This window comes from Mus pahari, chromosome 5, assembly GCF_900095145.1.
Source record: "Mus pahari chromosome 5, PAHARI_EIJ_v1.1, whole genome shotgun sequence".
Classification (NCBI taxonomy): domain Eukaryota; kingdom Metazoa; phylum Chordata; class Mammalia; order Rodentia; family Muridae; genus Mus; species Mus pahari.
In genome coordinates this window covers 133,947,603-133,969,639 of record NC_034594.1, presented here as the reverse complement: position 1 = coordinate 133,969,639, position 22,037 = coordinate 133,947,603, and the positions used below count along the sequence as shown (strand labels likewise).

General features: G+C 39.9%; 2 protein-coding genes across 3 annotated transcripts in view; one reads left to right on the top strand and one right to left on the bottom strand.

Annotated features, from left to right (window-relative positions):
* Positions 1–9,831, top strand: part of Klhl20 (kelch like family member 20) — a 47,560-nt gene extending 37,729 nt beyond the window's left edge. Inside the window, exons 8-12 of the mRNA XM_021197942.2 lie at positions 1,138–1,281; positions 2,054–2,187; positions 3,908–4,116; positions 5,657–5,763; positions 9,737–9,831. Of these exons, the coding sequence (XP_021053601.1) occupies positions 1,138–1,281; positions 2,054–2,187; positions 3,908–4,116; positions 5,657–5,763; positions 9,737–9,821 (679 nt within the window). The 3' untranslated portion in view covers positions 9,822–9,831. The remainder of the gene's footprint in view (positions 1–1,137; positions 1,282–2,053; positions 2,188–3,907; positions 4,117–5,656; positions 5,764–9,736) is intronic.
* A 3,453-nt stretch (positions 9,832–13,284) lies between these two features.
* The window catches only part of Cenpl (centromere protein L), a 17,389-nt gene continuing 8,636 nt past the window's right edge, over positions 13,285–22,037 (bottom strand). The window contains exons 4-5 of one of the 2 annotated variants that reach the window (XM_021198323.1): positions 16,646–17,188; positions 13,285–14,010 (exon numbers count right to left, since the gene is read on the bottom strand). In XM_021198323.1, coding sequence (XP_021053982.1) covers positions 13,939–14,010; positions 16,646–17,188 — 615 coding nt within the window. In that variant the 3' untranslated portion in view covers positions 13,285–13,938. The remainder of the gene's footprint in view (positions 14,011–16,645; positions 17,189–22,037) is intronic. The other variant, XM_029538825.1, reaches the window with a different exon arrangement.

The following is a 22,037-nucleotide window of genomic DNA, read 5'->3' as shown; positions in this document are numbered from 1 at the left end:
GAAAAACCAAAAAATAGCCGGGCGTGGTGGCGCATGCCTTTAATCCCAGCACTCAGGAGGCAGAGGCAGCGGATTTCTGAGTTCGAGGCCAGCCTGGTCTACAAAGTGAGTTCCAGAACAGCCAGGGCTATACAGGGAAACCCTGTCTCAAAAAAACCCAAAAAAACAAAACAAAACAAAACAAAACAAAAAAAAGATTATAGCTACAAAGGAGGGCAACTTGGTTGTCTTTTGCTTTTTGGCTTTTCAGTGGTTAAGAGGTCCTGCACATGCCACATAAGCACTCTACTGTTGAGCAGTACGCTCAGTCTTGTAATTCCTGTTTCTAATCACCAAAGTATCAGAAACAACCTAAGAATATATCCATAAGAGTATGGTAATGGGACTGGAAGGATGTGGCTCGGTGGTTAAGAACTCTGTTGCCCTTCCCGAGGAACTGTGTTCAGTTTCCTGCACCCATGCTGAGAACTCTCACCCTCACAACTATCTCTAACTCCAGGTTCAGGAGTTCCAGCACCCTCTCCTGGCCACTGTGGGTACTGTACTCATAAGCACATACACAAAGATATGCATATATATATATATATATATATATATATATATATATCATTAGAAAATAAGATCAAACAGTACATTGTACATTGCAATATAACAAACTAGTTCAAAGAAAAAAATCTACAATGATATTAACAAAATGAGATCTCAAATACATCAAAGGAGAAAACTGCATACTGTGTAGTATTATTTATGTAAATAAAACATTTTTGCATTTAAATAAATGCAAATGTGAATAACATTTTATTGCAAAGGCTTAAGGGATGTATGCCAAATCCAAATGGGAAGAAACTGGAACTGATGTGGGATTCTGCAACATTCTGATTTTTATAAAGGGAAAAATATATTAAAAATAAACTGTAAAAATAAATTGTAAAAGATAAATTAGGCAGGGATGTAGGTCTATATCAGCACAGTTACCGGCATATGGGCCCTCAGTTCAATTCCCATTCATATGCTTTGATTGTTAATCAGCCTGTGCTTGAGAAAAAGAAACCGTCCTTACATAGAAATATATGCTTATGTTTGAATATAAGCAGAGTCAAGCTCCACCGTGATACAAACTCTTGGTGCTCTTTGCAGATATGACCCCAAAACAAATCAATGGAGCAGCGATGTGGCCCCTACAAGCACCTGCAGGACAAGCGTTGGCGTGGCGGTCCTTGGAGGTTTTCTCTATGCTGTGGGCGGGCAGGATGGTGTCTCTTGCCTCAATATAGTTGAGAGGTGATGTCTTTTTAATCAAAGTAATTTTTAGTTCAATTTTTAATGGGCATTCAGAGTTCTTTTTGCATTTTTATGTAGCCCTAAATGGCCTAGAGCTTATAATGGGGGGAGGTCAGAAGGTGACTTTGTGAAATTGGTTCTCTCTGTCTGTTATTCTATAGCTCCCCCCCCCCCCATCTACTCTTTAATTGATAAAAATACATTTGAGGTGAACATGATGTATTTAACTATTTAAACCATGTAGAATGGCTAAGGCAAACTAATTAGCTTATTATTACCCTACATACTTTGGGAATTTTGGTGGAAACACTTTTCACCAAATTTTCAAATGCGTGATGTAATAACTACTCACCGCGATGTACTTTAGATTTCCTTAAAGTATTTTTGACCAGCGTCTCTGTGATCCTGCCAACCCATCACCCAGCCCACTGAGAGTGGAATCCTCTACTGTTTGCTTCTGTAAATTAGACTAATTTTAGATTCCATCTTCAAGATCAAATGGTATTTTTCTTCATGTGTCTGACTTATTTCACTTAACAAAATATCCCCCCACATTCATCCTTTTGTCACAAATGACAAATTTGTGGCTTTTAAAAAAGCTGAATAGTAGATATGTATGACTGTGTGTGTATGTGTGTGTGTGTGTGTGTGTGTGTGTGTGTGTGTGTACTTTTTCTTAAGCTATGGCAGATGTGTGTGTCTGTTTTATCTCTTATGGTTTCAGATGTGTAGACACTTCTTGGGCAGTAGGAATATGTTTCCCTCCCTGCAGGTATGATCCAAAGGAAAACAAGTGGACGCGGGTGGCTTCAATGAGCACTAGAAGGCTAGGGGTGGCTGTGGCTGTGTTGGGAGGGTTTTTATACGCTGTCGGTGGCTCTGATGGAACATCTCCACTCAACACAGGTCAGTTCCTCAACGGCAGTCTGAATTCCAAATGCAACACATTTTCCTGGGGGGGAAATCCCTCTATACTAAGAATTAAATGCTCAGGTTATTCTATAACTTTCAATATAACATCTTTATTAATTCTTGAAGAATTTCATGCAATATATTTCATTGTATTCATCCCCCACTCCTCTCAGATCCACCCCCACCTCCCCATCCTGTCTCAACTTCATTTGTCTTCTTCTTCTTTTTGTTTTTTTAGTAACCCACCGAATCTAATTTGTGCTGCTCATCTACTCTTTTTAAAGAAAATGTTTTAATTTTCTCTCTAAGAAAATGTAACTCATAACTTCTAATATGTTCCCCAAAGTTTTCTTTCTCTACATACTTTATAAACTTCCAGAAACTTATAGTGAATTTTTAAAAAGTCTGGGGCTACAGAGACAACTCAGTGGTTAAGAACACTTCGTTGAGAATGCTTTTCCTTGTTCAGTTCCTAGCACCCACATGATGACTTACACCATCTGTAACTGCAGCCCCAGGGGTTCTACTGAAGACACCAGGCGTGCACATAGTGCATATACACACACGAGGGCAAGACACTTAGACATAAGACAGATAAGTAAATAAGTAAACAAACAAACGGGGCCACGATTTAAAAAACAAAGCAAAACTCTACTTTCTAAATAGAGTGAGTTCCCTACCTCTAATTATCACCACCTCTCCTTAGTAGAAAAAGAATTCTTTTAATATAAGAATAAGTAAAACCTTAGAACTACAAGCTTCTTTGCCTTTTCTATCTAGACAAGTGGTTCTCAAACTTCCTAATGCAGCAATCCTTTAATACAATTCCTCATGTTGTGGTGAACCCCCCAACCACAAAATTAATTACTACTTCATAACTGTTATGAATCACAATGTAAATAGCTGATGTGTGACACCCCCCCCCCAAAAGGAGTCATGATCCACAGGTTGAGAATCACTGGTCTAGACATAATAGGTATTGTTTTTTAATATTTATTTATTTATTATATGTAAATACACTGTAGCTGTCTTCAGACACTCCAGAAGAGGGCGTCAGGTCTTGTTATAGGTGGTTGTGAGTCACCATGTGGTTGCTGGGATTTGAACTCTGGACCTTCGGAAAAGCAGTCAGGTGCTCTTACCCACTGAGCCATCTCACCAGCCCATAATAGGTATTTTTAATCTATGGATATTGTCAGTGGCACACCATGAGATTCATTGTTATGTATCTTCAGTGGCTCAGAAGACACTAGGCAGACAGCATGGGAGAGCATGCCAGTAATCCCAGCACTTGGGAGGCAAGGACAGCAGGACCCATCATGAGTTTGAGGCTGTGCTACATAGTGAGTTCTAGGCTGGCACCACAGAGCAAGACTCCATCTAAAAAAGAACAAAACACGAATAAATAATCAAATAAATTATATGAGAAAAATAAAAGTATAAAAACTGTCTAACTATAACAATAAATTTTTAGTACTAAACTATTCTTTTAAGTCATAATCAAGTTCCACCCTACTAGAAGATAAAGAAAGTGCATATAATTAGTTATGTAGCCACAACTAGAAGTTAACACATGCCCGTTCCTTAGAAGATGACTGTAAGAAACTGGTTCCTGATCAGATTATTTACTGAAAATAGGTGTCATGGCAGTTGGAGTGGCTATGAAGAAGGAAGCAGGTTTGTTCTCACTTACTGATCTTTGTTTTCACTGCAGTGGAGCGCTACAATCCTCAGGAAAACAGATGGCACACCATAGCGCCTATGGGGACCCGAAGGAAACACCTAGGTTGTGCGGTGTACCAGGACATGATCTATGCAGTGGGAGGGAGAGATGATACTACAGAGCTTAGCAGTGCTGAGAGATACAACCCCAGAACTAACCAGTGGTCTCCTGTGGTGGCCATGACATCCCGCAGGAGTGGAGTAAGTGCCAGCTACTGGGAGCTTTGAGTTTTTCAAGCAAGCACTGTGGGGGGGGTGCAAAAGGAATTCTCTAAGCTGTAAGCTGCACTAGTATGCTGCGAGGTGAAGGGCTGCTGTCCATGTGCTGTATTTCCAGCGTCTCAGCTGTCAAGACGCTTTTAGGCAAAACAGAAAAAAACAAAACCCAAAAAGCTTATATTTCTTTTGATTGCTTTTAACTCCAGTAGCTAAATATTTTCTATCCATTCATATATATATATAATTGTATATACTATTTTTTTATTTACCTTTTACCAGCCACTACTCTGGACAGTATCTTTCCTATATCATCCCCTATCTAACTTATGTATACTAGCACTAACTATTCCTATATGGTATTTCTAGCTAATTTTTTTCAAGTAGACTTCGTATACTGATACAAACAGTAAAACATACCTGGCCCTTCTATGAGTCTTCCAAAGGTGGTTTGGGTCTGCCTCATCTATAATGTAGGCCACATCTGGCTGTCCTGTTGTGATCTCAACCACAAATGAATGACTGGTCACTAAAGAGATGTCCAAATGGAACATAAAATTCACCTTTGGGAATGTTTGTCTCAATGAAACCTAACCCATTAAGCATCGATTGTAGCAGGCGTCCATCAGTGTAGGACACATACTCAAAGGAAAGGCAAGCAGACTGCACCTAGAGACTCCCTAATCTGAGGATAAAAAGGAGCAAATTCTGGTTTGCGTACATCAAGGCACAGAAAGGCGCCATCAAGTGGAAGAGTGGTGTGTTGTGTGTTTCCATTTATTCCTGGCAACTGACAAGCTTTCAGACCTATTCCTGTAACCCACTGTCCACTTGATCCTGTCCTCACTCATTTAGAAGGCAAATGTCTATAGAATTCTTGTCATGGAGCTCTCAGTCTGGTGAAGGAGACTGAAATGTTTACAGTGTCTACAGTAAGGATGTGCTATAGAGTGCTGTATGTGACAGAAGGATGTGGGAGAATGGGCTTAATGCACATAAGTTACTCAGCCCTATATACTGACTCAGAGACTAACAGTTAATCCAGTATTCCGAGAGCATAGAGTTCATTGGGGGGGGGGGGGGGGAAATGTAGGAGGCAAGGCCAAACATGGTGGCCAGATTTCTAAAAACTTGAGTAACATTACAGACCTAAAACCTGTCTTAGGCAGAATGGAGGCTTAAAAGTTTCTGAACAGGAGTGATATGTTTATGTTCATGTTTTTAATAGTATTTTAGTAGCAATTTAGAAAGTGGATTAGAGTGGGCAAACCAGAAGTGAGAACAGGTTGGAGGTTCCTGTTCGTGCCAAGTGAATGGTTTTCTACACGACATCTGACTCTTCTTGGGTGCATATCTTAATAAAAGGCCTAATCTGATGTTTCCCATCATTCATGGATTACTGCTCCCTTTTCTCCCTGGCGTCATGTAAAGTAGAATCTAAGCGACCTAAGCGTCTCCCTAGAGACAGTGTGAATTCCCTGCGGCTTTCTCGGCTCTCAGCAGCCACTGTGCTTTGCTCCCACAGGTCGGCCTGGCCGTGGTCAACGGACAGCTTATGGCAGTGGGGGGCTTTGATGGCACAACATACTTGAAGACCATTGAAGTTTTTGACCCAGATGCCAATACGTGGAGGTAACCTTTAGACTTTGCAAGTCTTTTCATTTCTAACTTGAAGTCATGGGCTTGAGAAAGATCATGGCCACCAAAAGTGGGATGGCCAACTTACTGACATCCTCATGTGGTTTCCTGAAGGGAGCTGAAGTAACCCAGATACAGTGACACATTTCAACTTGGTTGTTCTAAAGTATCTGATAAAATTTCCCTAAGTTCTTCTAATAACTAGAAAAACAGTGGAGAATATCCTTTCTATTCTCGTCATATCCTGCTGGGGAAACCAGTGCACCAAGAAAATAAAGGTGTGCATAAATAAGCTAGGGACGTTATTAACTCAGAGCCAGGACCATCAGTTCTCAGTCTGGGTATACAGACGTTTTTTTTGTTTTTTTTTTTGTTGTTGTTGTTGTTGGTGGTGGTGGTGGTGGTTTTTTTGTTTGGTTGGGTTTTTTTGTTTGTTTTGTTTTGTTTGAGAAGCCTTCTTTGTAGGGAGTAAAACCCTATTTTGAAACCTACCCCTCCTTTACCAAGTGTACTGATACAGATTCTTCTGGTTTGAAATCTGCCCTATTTTAAAGTTCATTTTTAGATAGGAAGCTACATCTTATTTTTGAGAGGTTAACTATTTTAAACTTAATTTTATAGATTTAATTTTATGTTGTTTCTAAATCCTTAAGGACAGGGTTGGGTACAGAGGTAGAGTACATGCCTAGCTGGATGAGAGCCTGGGCTCAACCCCTAGCACTGCATATCCCAGGATCCAGGGCGTCAGATGCTAGGCAAGCACTCCTTACACATCTCTTACTGAGACTGAAGTAACTGTCCTGGGAGTCTGTGTGTAGCTGAGGAGTCACAACACTAAAGTCAGTTAACATGGTGGGTTTTTTGCCCCAACATTATGTTTTTCATGACCATGTTTATCCGATTTCCTGAGTGTTCTGGTTCCTGAGGAAACAAAAGTGAAGATAGATTCAGTGCAGTCCTAGTGTTGGCACTGTAGTAACATACTAGGTGGAAGTGCTGCATGATAGCAAACAAAGAAGGGGTGAGGGAGACAGGGAGGCCTGTCTCAAGAGTGGCCACGAAAGCCGTACTAAATCGCTAAATGGATAAAGGACAGAGAAGAGTAGGTTTGCACAAAGAAAAGCCTCCCACTTGTGGAATGTTTACTTCTTTATACAGGCTTTTTTTTTTGGTAGGAATTTAGAGTAAGCATAATTAAAGAAATAGCTACAACTACTTCTGTCTCATAATCACTATAAGTTATATATGGACTTCTATCAGTAACTGTCATTAAAATTAATAAGGTATGGTAAATAATATTCATGAAGGTTCTAAAAATCATCTATAGAGTATATAATGTAATCTGTAATATATATGTATATCTATAATGTAAAAACCCTTTTGGTTGGTTTGAGTTTTTTTGTTTTGTTTTGTTTCATTTTTTTGCGACAGGGTTTCTCTGTGTAGCCCTGGCTGTCATGTAACTTGCTCTATAGACCAAACTGGCCTCAAACTCAGAGATCCACCTGCCTCTGCCTCCTGAATGCTGGGTTAAAGGTATGCATTCTGTGCCCAGCCCAAACTTAATAAATTTGGTTTTGTTTTTGGCTTTTTAAAGCAGGGTTTCACCATAGGCCAAGCTAACCTTGAATTTACTCTGCAGCCCAGGCTGCCCTCGAACTCACTGCAGTCCTCCTACTCAGTCTCCTGAGTGCTGGGATTACAAGCATGGGTCACCATGCTGGGTGGTGGCGGTGGCTGTTCTTATTGTTACTCTTTTGTTTGGTTGGTTTTTGGTTGTTTGTTTTGCTTTTTAAGAAAGTAGCCCTCCACTATTGCATATGCCAGCAAGATTTTGCTGAAGGGACCCTGATATAGCTGTCTCATGTGAGTTTCTGACAAAACTCACTTTAATCCCGTCTGGGTTCATCCTGAGAGGTGGGCTGGCCTGAAANGGAATGTGCGAGAGAAAAATGGAGCCAAGACAATATTTTACTGATCAAAGCTCCAAGTTTAATGTAGGAACTCAGTTTATATAGTGTGGGGAAAAAACCCAGTCCCCAACCCCCAGTCTTAGAAGGCACAGGTGAATGTCCGTGGGTGGGTCCAAGGATCAGGGCACAGATGAATGTCAGCAGGCGTAGGCGGGTCCAAAGATGTTGTCTTCTGGGACAAACTGGTCTTCTCAGCAGGTGGTGGAGACAAGACACCGCAGAGCAGCTCTGGTGGATCTGAAAGTTACTGCTGGTGGATCTTAGCGCCTGCAGGGGGCTGGGTTTTGAAGGACAGTGATTAGCATAAGCAGTAAGGTAGGCTTGGCGGATAACTGCAGGTGGTCCAGTGGCAACAGAGAGCTGGGAGATGTATGAGACTATGCCAGTGCCTGGCAAATACAGAAGTGGATGCTCACCATCATCTATAGGATGGAACACAGGGCCCCCAGTGGAGGAGCTAGAGAAAGAACCCAAGGAGCTGAAGGAGTCTGCAACCCTATAGGTGGAACAACAATATGAACTAACCAGTACCCCCAGAGATCGTGTCTCTAGCTGCATATGTAGCGGAAGATGGCCTAGTCAGCCATCATTGGGAAGAGAGGCCCCTTGGTCTTGCAAACTTTATATGCCCCAGTACAGGGGAACACCAGGGCCAAGAAGTGGGAGTGGGTGGATAGGGGAGCAGGGTGGGGGGAGGGTATGGGGAACTTTCAGGATAGCATTTGAAATGTAAATAAAGAAAATATCTAATAAGAAAGAAAAAGAAAGAAAGAAAGAAAGAAAGAAAGAAAGAAAGAAAGAAAGAAAGAAAGAAAGAAAGAAAGAAAGAAAGAAAAACCCTCTCTAGCCCAAGTTGGCCTAGAACTATGGAGGCTAGTTTTAAGCTGTCTCATTCTTCCATGTTTGGTAATTATAAGGTATGTATTACCATACCTGGTGCATATCCCAAATCAATTTTATTTCATTGCTGAATAAGGAGCTAGTATTTTCCCTCTGAAAGTCTTTAACTTTGAAGGTGATCTAGTTCACATATCACAAACTAAATGTTGCTATATAGATGATACTGTATAAACACAGGGATAAAAACGAATAACTGATGGACTGGGAAGAAAGAGCAGGTGGTAAAGTGCTTGCTTCTGCAAGCGTGAAGACTTGATTTGAATCCACAGAACCCACATAAAAAGCCAACCATGATGCTATGCCGTAGCAAAGCTGGGAAGGCAGAGACAAAGCAGATCCCTGGGCTCCCTAACCAGTCAGCAAGCCTCCTCAGTGAGTTCCAGGCCACCAGAACACAGCCCCCAAACCAAACCCAATGGATGTCTTCTGAAGAATGACATCTAAGATGACCTCTGGTCTCCAGTCATATGTGCACCTGAACACAGTATACAGATATACAAAACGAAAGGAAAGGAGGGAGGAAGAGGGGAGAGGAACAGGAGGAGAAAGTGAACAGCTTGCCTGAGTGCTCATACCTAGAATCCCAGCCCTTTAGAAGCTGAGGAAGGAGGATTGCTGTGATTTTGAAGCAACCAGGGCTGGAGTGAGAACAGCTCAAAAGTCAAATAGAAAAATCAAATAAAAACAATTAAGGCAAGTACAGTGGTGCATACCTATAATACCAGCATTTCCATAGCTATGGGTCTAGGAAGATAGAATAAGACAATTCATAATTTAGAAAGCTTTAGGCAAGGAGAAAATATGTCTGGGAAAATAGATAGCCAGGCATAAAATTAGACACAAGAATGTGGAACATAATGTTTTGTGTTTTAGAGGCCAGGCTAGGTGCAAAGCTCTAGTGTAAAAGGGTGGGCCAGCCTCACTCACCTGAGCTCTTCAGTCATAGTCTGACTTCCTTCTGCTACTTGCCTGTGTTCCACTTGCTTCTGACTGTGGAAGAGTTACATGCTCAGAATGCTGTGACCGATGTCTTCATTTAGAAGGAGCAGTGCTTTTTCCAGTTAAAAAATATGCCTTTGTTTTTCTCTTTGCAGGTTATACGGAGGGATGAATTACCGTCGGCTAGGAGGTGGTGTAGGAGTTATTAAAATGACACATTGTGAATCCCATATATGGTGAACACAGGAAACAATCTTGCATATGCTCCTTTATATTTGGAAGAGCCTTGACTTCGAAGCTTTGTACAGCTTGAGAAAACAATAGAACAAATTTTATTCTTTGCCGGTGCCTCAACATTCAGAAATACCAGTCTAAGGACGGAACTCGCCTGCAAAATGCCACCTTTGCACACTGCCTTTCCGCTCTGTGCAGAAGAGTATTTATTTTTGGCTTTAATTTATCATGGAGTTTTGATGGGGATTTTTGTTTTTGTTTTTGTTTTGTTGGTTTGGGTCCTTTGGGCTTTTGTTGTTGTTATTGTTGTATTGTTTTTAATTTTTTTTTTTTTTTTTACTTATCCTTCCTACCATGAAAAAAAAAAAAAGGAGGGGAAAAAAAGGCAAAAATTCCAAGCTGCAAAATTTTCTTTGCTTTGTAGGTTTTGGATTGGTTTTTAAAATCCTGGTAAGGCCGGGCGTGATGGCGCATGCCTTTAATCCCAGCACTCGGGAGGCAGAGGCAGGCGGATTTCTGAGTTCGAGGCCAGCCTGGTCTACAGAGTGAGTTCCAGGACAGCCAGGGCTATACAGACAAACCCTGTCTCGAAAAACCAGGAAAAAAAAAAAATCCTGGTAAGGGCAGAAGAGCTATGTGTGACCTGATGTTATTCCTTTTAGACACTATCTATCCATCTGCAGAGATTGCCAGTGATGAAGGTAAAACGCTAGTATATGCGCTAGTTACTATTTTGCACTAAATAGTAGAGCACTCCAAAAATGTAAAGATGGTTCAGTGAGAGTGCGTGCTGCTTCTGCAGAGGACCAGAATTCAGTTCCCAGCACTTATATCTGGCAGCTCACAATTGTGTGTAACTCCATGTACATCAGTGGTTCTCAACCTTCCTGATGATGCAACCCTTTAATATAGTTCCTCATGTTGTGCTGACCCCCAACCATAAAAATTAGTTTTGTTGCTACTTCATAACAGTAATTTTGCTGCTGTTATGAATCATGATGTAAATATCTGATTATAGTATATCTGATATGCGACTCATGTGAAAGGGCCCTTTGACCATCTTACCCACGCCCCCCAAGAGGTCATGACCCACAGGTTGAAAACTGCTGAGCTTGCTTTTGTCCTCTGTAGGTACCCGTATTCCTACGCATTCATATACATACAGACATACACCCATCAAATATAAGTAATTAAAAGTGCAATTTCTTTTAATGTAAAAGAAAAACTGAAAAAGAAGACACCTCACTAAACAGGAACGTTAGGAAGGACAATTAAATCTGTAAAAGCGGGACTCAGGTGCTACTTTGCATTCACTGGTGGGCATTTACATCTGCCTAGCTCAACTTTCTTTTTACCCCATTTTCCTTTTTTCTCCTGTAATACTTTCAGAGTTTCTGCCACATGTCTAGGTCTCTGCCTAGTGTCTCTTATAAAAGCAATGTGAGGCTCATTGGTTGTCATCTTGAGAATTCCAGTGAGGGCGAGTGTGGCTGTGGAAGAGTTGTGCCGACTGTCACCGCCTGCAGCTTTCTTTCCTGTCTCCTCTTTGCCATCAAGGAGCAGTAACCTTTCTCCAGCAGTGAATTCCAATTTTTACTTTACACTGGATGTTCTGGCCTGGTGACTCTGAGGTGACCCTTACGTAATAACACCAAAGGACTGATCTTCATGTTAGAGTACATGTTAAGGAGCACCACGCCAGCGAAGTGTGTGGACAGAGCTGGGGTCCTTACGCTATCACTCTTTCATCTCAGAAGGCCACTGTTACTCTGTCTCTTAAGTTGCACTTTCTGATGAAAGGTTAAACATTTTAAGGAAATAAATGAAAATTTTAGTGCCTAAGGTTCTCCCCCATTATAGTCACAGACTGATTTTTTTTTTTCTTTCAGTGTATTTTGCAGGAAAATCTTTGAATGAGACTCTAGCCACAACCAAAAGGAATAACCTTTACCTTCTCCCTCTCCCCGGCACCTTTTGTGTTTACATTTAAACATCATTTGCACCTTTTTCAAGGAAAAAAAATAAGTATTTGGTAAACAATTGTTTACATGTATCATTTATGCTTTTTTCTAGCATGTATAACTTTTTAAAATAAAGGTAGTATTTACCATAAAATGTTTTTAGTTTTTGTGTTGGATTTTTAAACATTGTGTGTGTGTGTGTGTGTGTGTGTGTGTGTGTGTAAGGGGTGGTGTGGAGTACACGACAGCACCAGAGGACAACTTGCAGGAGTCAGTCCTCTCCTTCCATCATATGGATTCCAGGAATCAAGCTCAGTTCATCAGGCTTAGCAACAAGTGCCTTTACCTCTAAGCCATCTCTCCAGTCCCAGTTACTGCTGTTTGGTACTTCTAACTTTACTAATTTATGTGGCTTTCTGGTTTTGTATCTTCTATTACTTGTATATAAAGTTAAAGGGCTTCATCCTAACAGTGATACAATTAAAGCTTCTCACTATGTATCTTATATAATCCAGTCTGTAAATGTAGTTCCTTGTGTGTAAGAGTCTTACAGTTTTAGATTGAAAGGACTAATCATCTAGTCCAAACCCATTTAATAGTCACCTACATAAAAATACCAGGGAAGTCTGCCTATATATCTAATAATAGAACTGGTATTACATTATCATTTTACCAAAGTTCCACCCTTTTCTTTTTTTATGCCAGACTACCACTAATGTAATCTGAAACATAGCCTACAATAATATCAGGAGTAAAATCCAGAATATCTCTCAAAGGCCCATCTCAAAACAAAATAAAAGGATGTTTCTGTAAGTCTGGATTTACAGGAAAAGAGGACATATTCTCAGGATTGAGATGAGGCCTTGCACATGCTGCTGTGAGTTCATAGGAGCTGGTAAGTGGTATCTAACAAGAAAGTTATGTTTCTTTGAGACTTTACAGTTTGGTGAGGAGCAGTTTTGAAAGTGTGACCTTGTAACTCGGTGCCCCTTCTCATTTCTAATTGTGTTAATTTGGATTTTTTTTTTTTCTCTTTGCCTTTTAGTTAATTTGGATAGGGATTTGTCAATCTTACTGATTTTCTCAAGAACCATCTCCTTGTTTCATTGATTATTTATATTGTTCTGTTTCTATTCTGTTGATTTCAGCCCTGAGTTTATTTCTTGCTGTCTANTCNNTTNNNGTGNNNNACTACTTCTTATTGCTCTAGAGTTTTCAGGTGTGTTGTTAAGTTGCTAGTGTAAGATCCATCCCTCAAAAAAAAAAAAAAAAAAAATCCTTTTTAATATATGCACTCAGTACCATAAACTTGTCTCTTAGAACCACCTTCATTGAGTCCCATAAATTTGGGTATATTGTGTATTCATTACCTGGAGCTCCCAGTGGCCACAGCTATCAGGATCCCAGATTTTCCACCATGCCCCACACAGCCACCAGTCTCTTAAGAACCAGAGAGGGCAACAGAAACTTAGGAGCAAAACATCCACCCAACAAAGACAAGACCAACATTATGAATATCAATATCATGTATTACACTCTTCCCAAACCCAGATGCCATCATAAAAATATAATCAGTAACAGCCAGGACAGTATGTCTCCACTAGAGCCTAGCAACCTACCACAGTAGGCCCTGAGAATTACAACATAGCTGAAACACAAGACAAAAGACCTTAAAATAGCATTTATGAATATGGTAGAGGTCTTTAAAAGGGGAATTAATAAATCCTTAAAGAACTCTATGAAAAACACAAACAGTAGAAAGAAATTAATAAAACAGTTCAAGACATAAAAGTGGAAAGAGAATCAAAAAACAAAACTGAGGGAAATCTAGAGGTGAAAAGTCAAGGAACTCGAACAGGACCCTCAGAGGTAAGCCCCACTAACAGAATAAATAACCTAAATCAGAGACACCAGATTTTAGATAAGTTTATTTGACTAAATTGGATCCTTTTGTATTAACAATTCAGCATCTTTTATAACATGACACAGCCACAGTGATATGCTGGGTACACAAGCCCATGAACGTGGCTCACCCACTACCACTATGTTCTATATCCATCTGGGCACCTTCAAAGGCACCCTGAGACAAGTGCTCCATTTCTTCCACTGTCCCACTTGGCATTGCAGTTCAGCAAATGATCAAAATGAGTCCATACAAAAATTCATTCAATTTGAAAAATTGCCAGTTCTGTCATATATGCCAACACACCAATAAGGTATTTATGACACAGAATCTGTAAAAGAAAATAAATGTGAATTTAAAATTAAGACAGTATTAGAAGACAAGCAATTTGATATTTCTGGGGTTTTATCTTTTTTTTTTTTAAGATTTTTTTTTATTATTTCTTAAGTACATTGTAGCTGACTTCAGACACTCCATAGGGGAGCATCAGATCTCATTACAGATGGCTGTGAGACACCATGTGGTTGCTGGGATTTGAACTCGGGACCTTCGGAAGAGCAGTCAGTGTGCTTAACCGCTGAGCCATCTCTCCAGCCCCCTTACCATGGTTTTTGTTGGTTTTATTTCATTTATTTTTAATTATGTAGTTGTGTGTGTAGGTATATGAATGTGGGTGCCCAAAGAGGCCAGAGACATCTGATCCCTTGGAGCTGGAGTTACAGAGAGTTGTGAACTTGAACTGCCTGATGTGAGTGCTGGAACCCCAGATCAGATCCCCTGCAAGAGCATTACAGTTCTCAACCAGCTGAGCCTGTTTAAATGAAAATTCAAAAGGCCAGAAGAGGGTGTTGATCCTCTGGAACTGATGTTGCAGGTAGTTCTGTCCTGCCCAGTATGAGTACTAGTGACTGGACTCTCTCAGGTTCTCTGCAAAAGGTGTAAGTGCTATTAATCACTAAGCCATCTCTCTCTCTAGCTCTTGGGTTTTTTTGAGACAAGATTTTGAGTAGCCCATGCTGGCTTTGAACACTCTATGTTGCCAGGGATGACTGTGGACTGTTGATCCCCCTGCTTCTACCTCCCCAGTGCCTTTGGTTGAATGCTCAGTGCCTTTGGTTGAATGCTCAGTGCTGTCCATCAGAATTATGCTCCAGCCTATTATGTCATTGTGACCTCCAGTCTGAAAACATGTTTTATACCGTATTCATGGAGCCTAAGACATAAAAAGCTCAAATACTGACTCCTTTTCTTTTTATAAAAAATTATTTACTTTGTGTCTTTATGCATGTATGTGCATGCCAAAGCACATGTGTGGAAGTCAGAGGATAACTTTCAGGAGTTAGTTCTCTTCTTCCACCATGTAGGATCTAGGGATCAAATCCAGGCCATCCTGCTTGGCAGCAAGTGTCCTTGTCCACTGAGCCTTTTCTTTATTTTCTTGAATGTATCATTTAATTTATTCTGGCCTTGATTTTCTTCTTTTAAAATAAAATATAGATTTAAAATACAGTGTTGTTCTAAAAATTAGAAGTAATATCTACTAGGCACAGAAAGACAAATATGGCATATGCTCACTCATTTATGAAAGCTACGAACATCACTCTCGATGAGTAATGGTGCACACCTATAATCTCACTACTTTGGAAGGGAGACAAGAGGGCTGGCAACTCAACATCGTCTTCAGCTACATAATGACTTCAAGGCTAGCCTGTGCTATATGAGACCCTTCCTCAAAACAAAACAAATCTCATAGAGGAAAATTACGGTCACCAACAGCTAAGAGATAGAAAGAGGTTACACAATGGGTAATAAAATACAACTAGATAAATTAATTCTAATGCTTGTATAGCACAATTGTGTGACTAGAGTCTACAATTTATTATCTGAATCTGAAGGATTCAGGGAATCGGAAGATTTCAATACAAAGAGAGAGAGAGAGAGAGAGAGAGAGAGCGAGCTAGAGATGGAAATACTAATTACTGTAATTTGGCCTTTCTTGAGTCATACTATGCCCATAAGTACATACAAATAGGACAGAAAAAGAATAACTCATTGTAAAATAAANAAAAAAAAAAAAAAAAGAATAACTCATTGGCCGAGTACTTGCCTAGTGTGTATGAGGCATTGTGTTGAATTCCCACCACACACACAGAAAAGGACAAATACACAGAAGATTTTAGAAACAGAAAAAGTAGAATTAATCTCTTTTAAGAGTCTTAACAATGGCAAAATAATATGCATTCACTGGATTATATATATGTATATATAGGGATATGTATTATAATGTAAGGAGACTAGAGAGATGGCTTAGTGGCTAAGAGCACTGACTACTCTTCCAGAGGAACCAGGTTCAATTCCCAGTACCCAAATGACATCTCATAACCAAACTCCAGGTTCATTGAATCCAAAGGTTCCCTCTTCTGGCCTCCATGGAACCAGATATAGGACAGACATGGTGCATGGACATACATGCAGGCAAAACACCCACATACATAAATAAACATTAAAATAGTATGTCTGAGGAGCCAACTATTTGTTTCTTTATAGAACATAAAAACCATGACGCTGTGTCTTCCTTTCTAATGGCAACAGAAAGGTACTTGTGGGTAAAAATGACATTTTATTCTGTTGCTGGCTATAATTTTATCCCCCACCCCCCCACACACACAATGCTGTTATTTTAATAATTACTTCAAAATTTGGCAATTTTGAAAATTTCAGTTGCTAGGAGGTAATTCATATTACTCAGCTCTACAGTGCACAATACATAGTGGCCTTCTACTTTAAGACCAGCTCTAGGTGGCTAAAGCCATTGGTAGGTCATTTATAAAGCATAAAATAAGTCTTTCTCTCATCTTGAACTACTATGCATTCAAGTATGTTTCTCCATGTTTAAAAATAATTACCAAACACTTGGAAACATGACAAGAAAAAAAAAAAATCTAATTTGATCTGTTTAAACTAACCTTTATTTTCCCATCAGTGTGTGCTGAAGCTACAGATGTTGAAACACGAACCAATCTTGTGGCTGATAAGTGAATTTTGAAATGCCTATGGAAATGTGAATAAAGGCAGTTCATAAATAAGTCAACTTCCTCCTGGGTAATCTCCCCAGGTGTTTTGTGGACACTTTCCCATAAAGCTTTTGCATCTTCTGGATGGATTGCATAAGAAATATCTAAGCTCTGTGGGCTACAGGGCACAGACCAAAAAAATTCAGTAGTAGCCATATAATGGTCCATTTTGCATGCTGTCCACATAGCAGCCATCCAAGACAGATTAAGCGCACTGATTGCTAAAGGTCTGAAGCAACAGTCAAAGGTCTTCTGAAACCAGCCTCCAATTAAAGATGTATTGGACTCCGCTCCATTTGCAAGGAACAAGGGTAGACAGGTGAAGCCTTCTGAGACAGTCTCCTGAAGACTGTCTCCGAACACACAACAGAACCAACCAGTCCACAACACTTTATCTTCTCTCTGCTCACGTGATGACTGAGACTTCGAGAGAATCTACAAGGAAAAATAAAAACATGCTCATTAAATTTGAAAGACCATTTACTTCTAAATTTTATCTTCTCAAAATTAATGAGTATATTAAAAAGCTAAGCATAGTGGCACATGCTCAAGATTCCAGGCTGAGTCAGGAAGGCAAGGAGGTCAAGGTGAACCTTGGCTGCATAGCAAGTTTGAAGCTAGTCTAGTCTATGAGATACTGGGAGGGAGGGAGGGAGGGAGGGAGGGAGGGAGGGACAGAGACAGACATAGACAGACAGACAGACAGAAATGTAGCATAACCATTTTCTTACTAGATTTGAGGCCTGCTATACAGGAAGGAGTTCATGCCTAGAACTAAAACCCTAGGTTCTACTGGGCAAGGTACTGCTGCTTTATCGCTAAGTGGACATAATGTCCCTTTCAAATCGCTTTCTAAAAATATTGTTGTGTTCACGGACGAATACTGCTGTCAGCTTTGGTCAGGAAACTTTTCTTTTTGCTGTGAGCCACAGTTACCACAGAAACCTACAACTGGCCAGTGCTGAGAGCTACATGGTGCTTAAACAGATCTATATTGCTCCCTCTAATGCTTAGGAAATAGCATTCATGGAAGAGTAGATGTAAAGAAGGAAGAGTTGGAAGTGTTATGGGATGCTGTCTTCTGGCATGACCTGACAATTGTACACGTCAACTCTCTGCAATTAATTCCTGCAGAAGATTGGGTTCATCACCATTCTCACTTGAAAGAGGGAGAAGCTCCCATCCATCCCTGAGGATATAGAGCAGTTAGTGACTACTGAAGGAGACATTTTCTTTAAGTTGCCTATATGCCTGTAAATAACCCCTCACCCGTGCTCCTGTAAACAGCCCTAATTAAACCTCACCAAAAATACAGCCAGGAATGCATAAGAGGAACTAGTTGGAAGAGGGGAGATCAGCAAGAGTAGGAGGGGCATTGGGGATATTGATCAAAATAAATCATATACATGCATGAAATTCACTATAATGAATAATTTACATATGCTAATAAAAGCATATTTTTAAAAAAGAACACAAAACAAAAGCCCAAAATAAAGTGCTGGCTTACATGTGTAAGCCACCAACCATGTCCAGCTTCTTTTGTTTGCTTGTTTTTAAAGACTGTCCTTTTCTTATACCTCATTTTCCCCTAATCTCTGTAACTAAATTTGAATTAAAACTCATTCTTTTTTTTTTTTTTTTTTTTTTTTTGGTTTTTCGAGACAGGGTTTCTCTGTGTTGCCCTGGCTGTCCTGGAACTCACTTTGTAGACCAGGCTGGCCTCAAACTCAGAAATTCGCCTGCCTCTGCCTCCCAAGTACTGGGATTAAAGGCGTGTGCCATCACGCCCTGCCAAAACTCATTCTTAAACTCCAACTTCACTTCATTAAAAATAATAGCATATTCAGTATACAGTATCATGGAGAAGAAAAAAAAATCTCAACTTTCGAAGGGATGGTTAAAGATCTCCAAGATCTTGCCTGCATTTTGCCACTGAAGAGGAATATTTCCCACAGAAACTCTTTTTATCACTTTAAAATATTCTTCCGTATGTTACACACAGTTCCCATCTACTGCATCTCCTTCTTTATCGTGAAGATATAAGACTAATAAGCTCTAATCTCCTTCATAGGAAAGCCCTTCTGACACCTGCTGATCTGTAACATATACACTGTTAACATGAGCATCTCTGGTGTCTTCAAGCCATTCCTCCTGGGACATACACTCACAGCTTCTCTTCTATGAGAACATCTAAAGTGAACATACTCATTTCAGGCAAGGTTAATGACAAGGGCCTGAGAATTTAACTCCGTGACAGAGTACAGAGTATATGTATAGAAGGCTCTAGGTTAGAAAAAAGTCTGACTAGCTCATCTTTGACCTGGAGTGTACCATTAGTATACTCTCATATTACAGATCTTTGATTTTTAGTTAACAGCTTCATATATTTAAAACAAAAGAAAAAACATCCAGGGCTGAAAAGATGGCTCAGCAGTGAAGAGCACTTGCTCTTACAGAGGATGTGGGTTCAATTTCCTGCACCCATATGATGGTTCAGAACCATCCATAACTCTAGTTCCAGATGATCTGATTCCCTCTTCTGACCTCCAAGGACACCAAGCACACATGTAGGAAGACATTCATACATACATACAGGCAAAACACATATTAAAAAAATGAACAAATCTAATTTTAAAAAAACATTTAAAAGCCTAATACTATCATCTTTGCTATTATATATAAAATGTAAATCTTCCCTCACCCTAGATCAAGATCCAAAGGTGGCCATACTGAACCAAATGATAGCCTGTGTTCCAAGAAAATTTTTATTTATAAAAATAAAGAAAAAGTTGAAGCAGGATTGTCCCTAAGTCTGAGTATCAAAGGTCAGCCAGGGCAGACAGTCGGACAGCAGGACTGTCTTTGGGGGAGGGAGGAGAGAAAGAGAGTGTCAACCTAGACATTAGTTTGCTGACCTCTAAGTTATACAAATGAATCCAGTCTTTTTCTACAGCTTGAGAATTTAATTTCCTTTTTCAAAGATTAAGATTAACTAATCTGAATTGGGCACAGTCATACAAGTTTGTAACCCAACCAACTGGAAAGCAGAGAAGACAGATCTCTGAGTTCTAGGCCATCCAGGGCTACACAATAAGACCCTGTATCAAGAAAAAGAAGAAAAAAGCACAACGGGAAAAAGGATTAGTTAATATGGCAGGACGTGGCAGCACACACTTATATCTACACTCAAGAAGCAGAGTTAGGAGGATCTCAATGAGTTCAAGGCCCTTCTAGTCAACAGAGCAAGTTGCAGGTCAACTAGTCAGAGCTACACAGTGAGACCCTATCTCAAAAAAACAAAAGCTAATCTCTTAACCAATTGAAAGTTAGACTTAAGTAGTACCTTTATGTACTACTTATCGGAAGAAATATAGAAAAACTGCATTCCTGAGAGTAACAGCATCATGAAGCACATAGAATAATATAATGCACAAGATTTTACTGAAATTCTGCTTCTAGGAACTAAAACCTAAAAAACATCCACCAAATTATCGTGTATTGGTTAGTTTTTTTTTTCTTTTTTTTTTTTTTTTTTTTTTTTTTGGTTTTTCAAGACAGGGTTTCTCTGTGTAGCCCTCCCTGGCCGTCCTGGAACTCACTCTGAAGACCAGGCTGACCTCGAACTCAGAAATCCGCCTGCCTCGGCCTCCCGAGTACTGGGATTAAAGGCGTGCACCACCATGCCCGGCTTAGTTTTTAGTTACCTTAACACAGCTACAGTCATCCAGGAAGAGAGACCATCAATTGAGGAATTTCTATACCTGACCGCCCTCACAGACAGGTCTGTGGGACATTTTCTTGATCCCTGATTGATGTGGGAGAGCCCTCTTACTATGGGCAGTGCCACCCTGGGCAGGTAAGCCTGGATGTAAGAAAGCAAACTGAACAAGCCCCAGGGAGAATGCCTAGAAGCAGTGCTCCTTCTGGTCTCCGCTAGAGTTCCTGCCTTGACTTCCCTCATGGACTATGACATGGAAGTATAAGCCAATTTACAAACTCTTTCCTCCCCAAGTTGCTTTTGGACACTGTTTTATCACAATAGGAAATAAGCTAGGACATATAGCTATAACTACAAGAATGTAGAATTCCTGTTTATGAGTATTATCTACAACACTGATTAGTCGAAATGCTGGAATGCAAAGTTTGAACAGTAAGATCCCAACTTAAAGACTACACTGATTCAGATAAACAAATAGGTATATCACAATCTTGCATTCTGGGGCTGGAGAGATAGTTCAGTGGTTAAGAGTTCTGACTGCTCTTCCAGAGGTCCTGAGTTTAATTCCCAGCAACCACATGGTGGGTCACAACCATCTATAATGGGATCCGATGCCCTCTTCTGAAGAGAGCAACAATATACTCACATACATAAAGTAAATAAATAAATTTTTTTTTAAAAAAAGGATTAAATTCTGATTTTTAAGAAATTATTATTGTGTGTGTGTGTGAGTGTATGATTGGGGGGCACAGGTGGCAGAGTGGAGTGTAACCTCAGAAAACATCTCTGTAGAATCAGTTCTTTCTTTCCACCTTTGGTTCCAGGCATCAAAATCAGACTACCAGGCTGGCCCAAGTGCCCTGACCTGCTGAGCAACCTTGTCAGCACATTTATACTTCTGTGTGTTTTCTAAAATCAACACCATATTACACACACACACACACACACACACACACACACACACACACAAAATCCTACACATGTAGGAAATAAAAATCAAGTTGACCTTATCTAATTACAATATAAAATAAGAGCTGGGTGTTGGTAGTGCATGCTTTTAATCACAGTACTTGGAGGCAGAGGCAAGCAGATCTCTGTGAGTGTGAGGCCAGTCTGGTCTACAGAATAAGTTCCAGAATAGCCAGAACTACACAGAGAAATCCTGTCTTGAGAAAAAATAAACAAATAGTAAAAAAACAAAACAAAACAAAACAAAACCCCACAAGGCTTAGGCCAGCGAGATGACTCAGCAAATTAAAGCATTTGGTAAGGTGCCTAACAACATGACTTTGATCTCCAAGTCAATTAGAGAGAGCCAATTCTAGTAAGTTCTCCAAATTCCACAAGGGCACTGTGGCACACAGACACACACATGCACACACATACATATTTAAATAAACAAATATATAAATGTAATCAAAAATGATTTTAAGTGTAAAAAAAAAAAAAAAAAAAAAAAAAAAAACTAGCAAAGAAACTACTGTAACTCCCATTCCAAACCAAAAAAATAGAATTTTTTCCACTCGAGGAAGCAAAGGTATATATTCTACTATACCTGGACAAGAA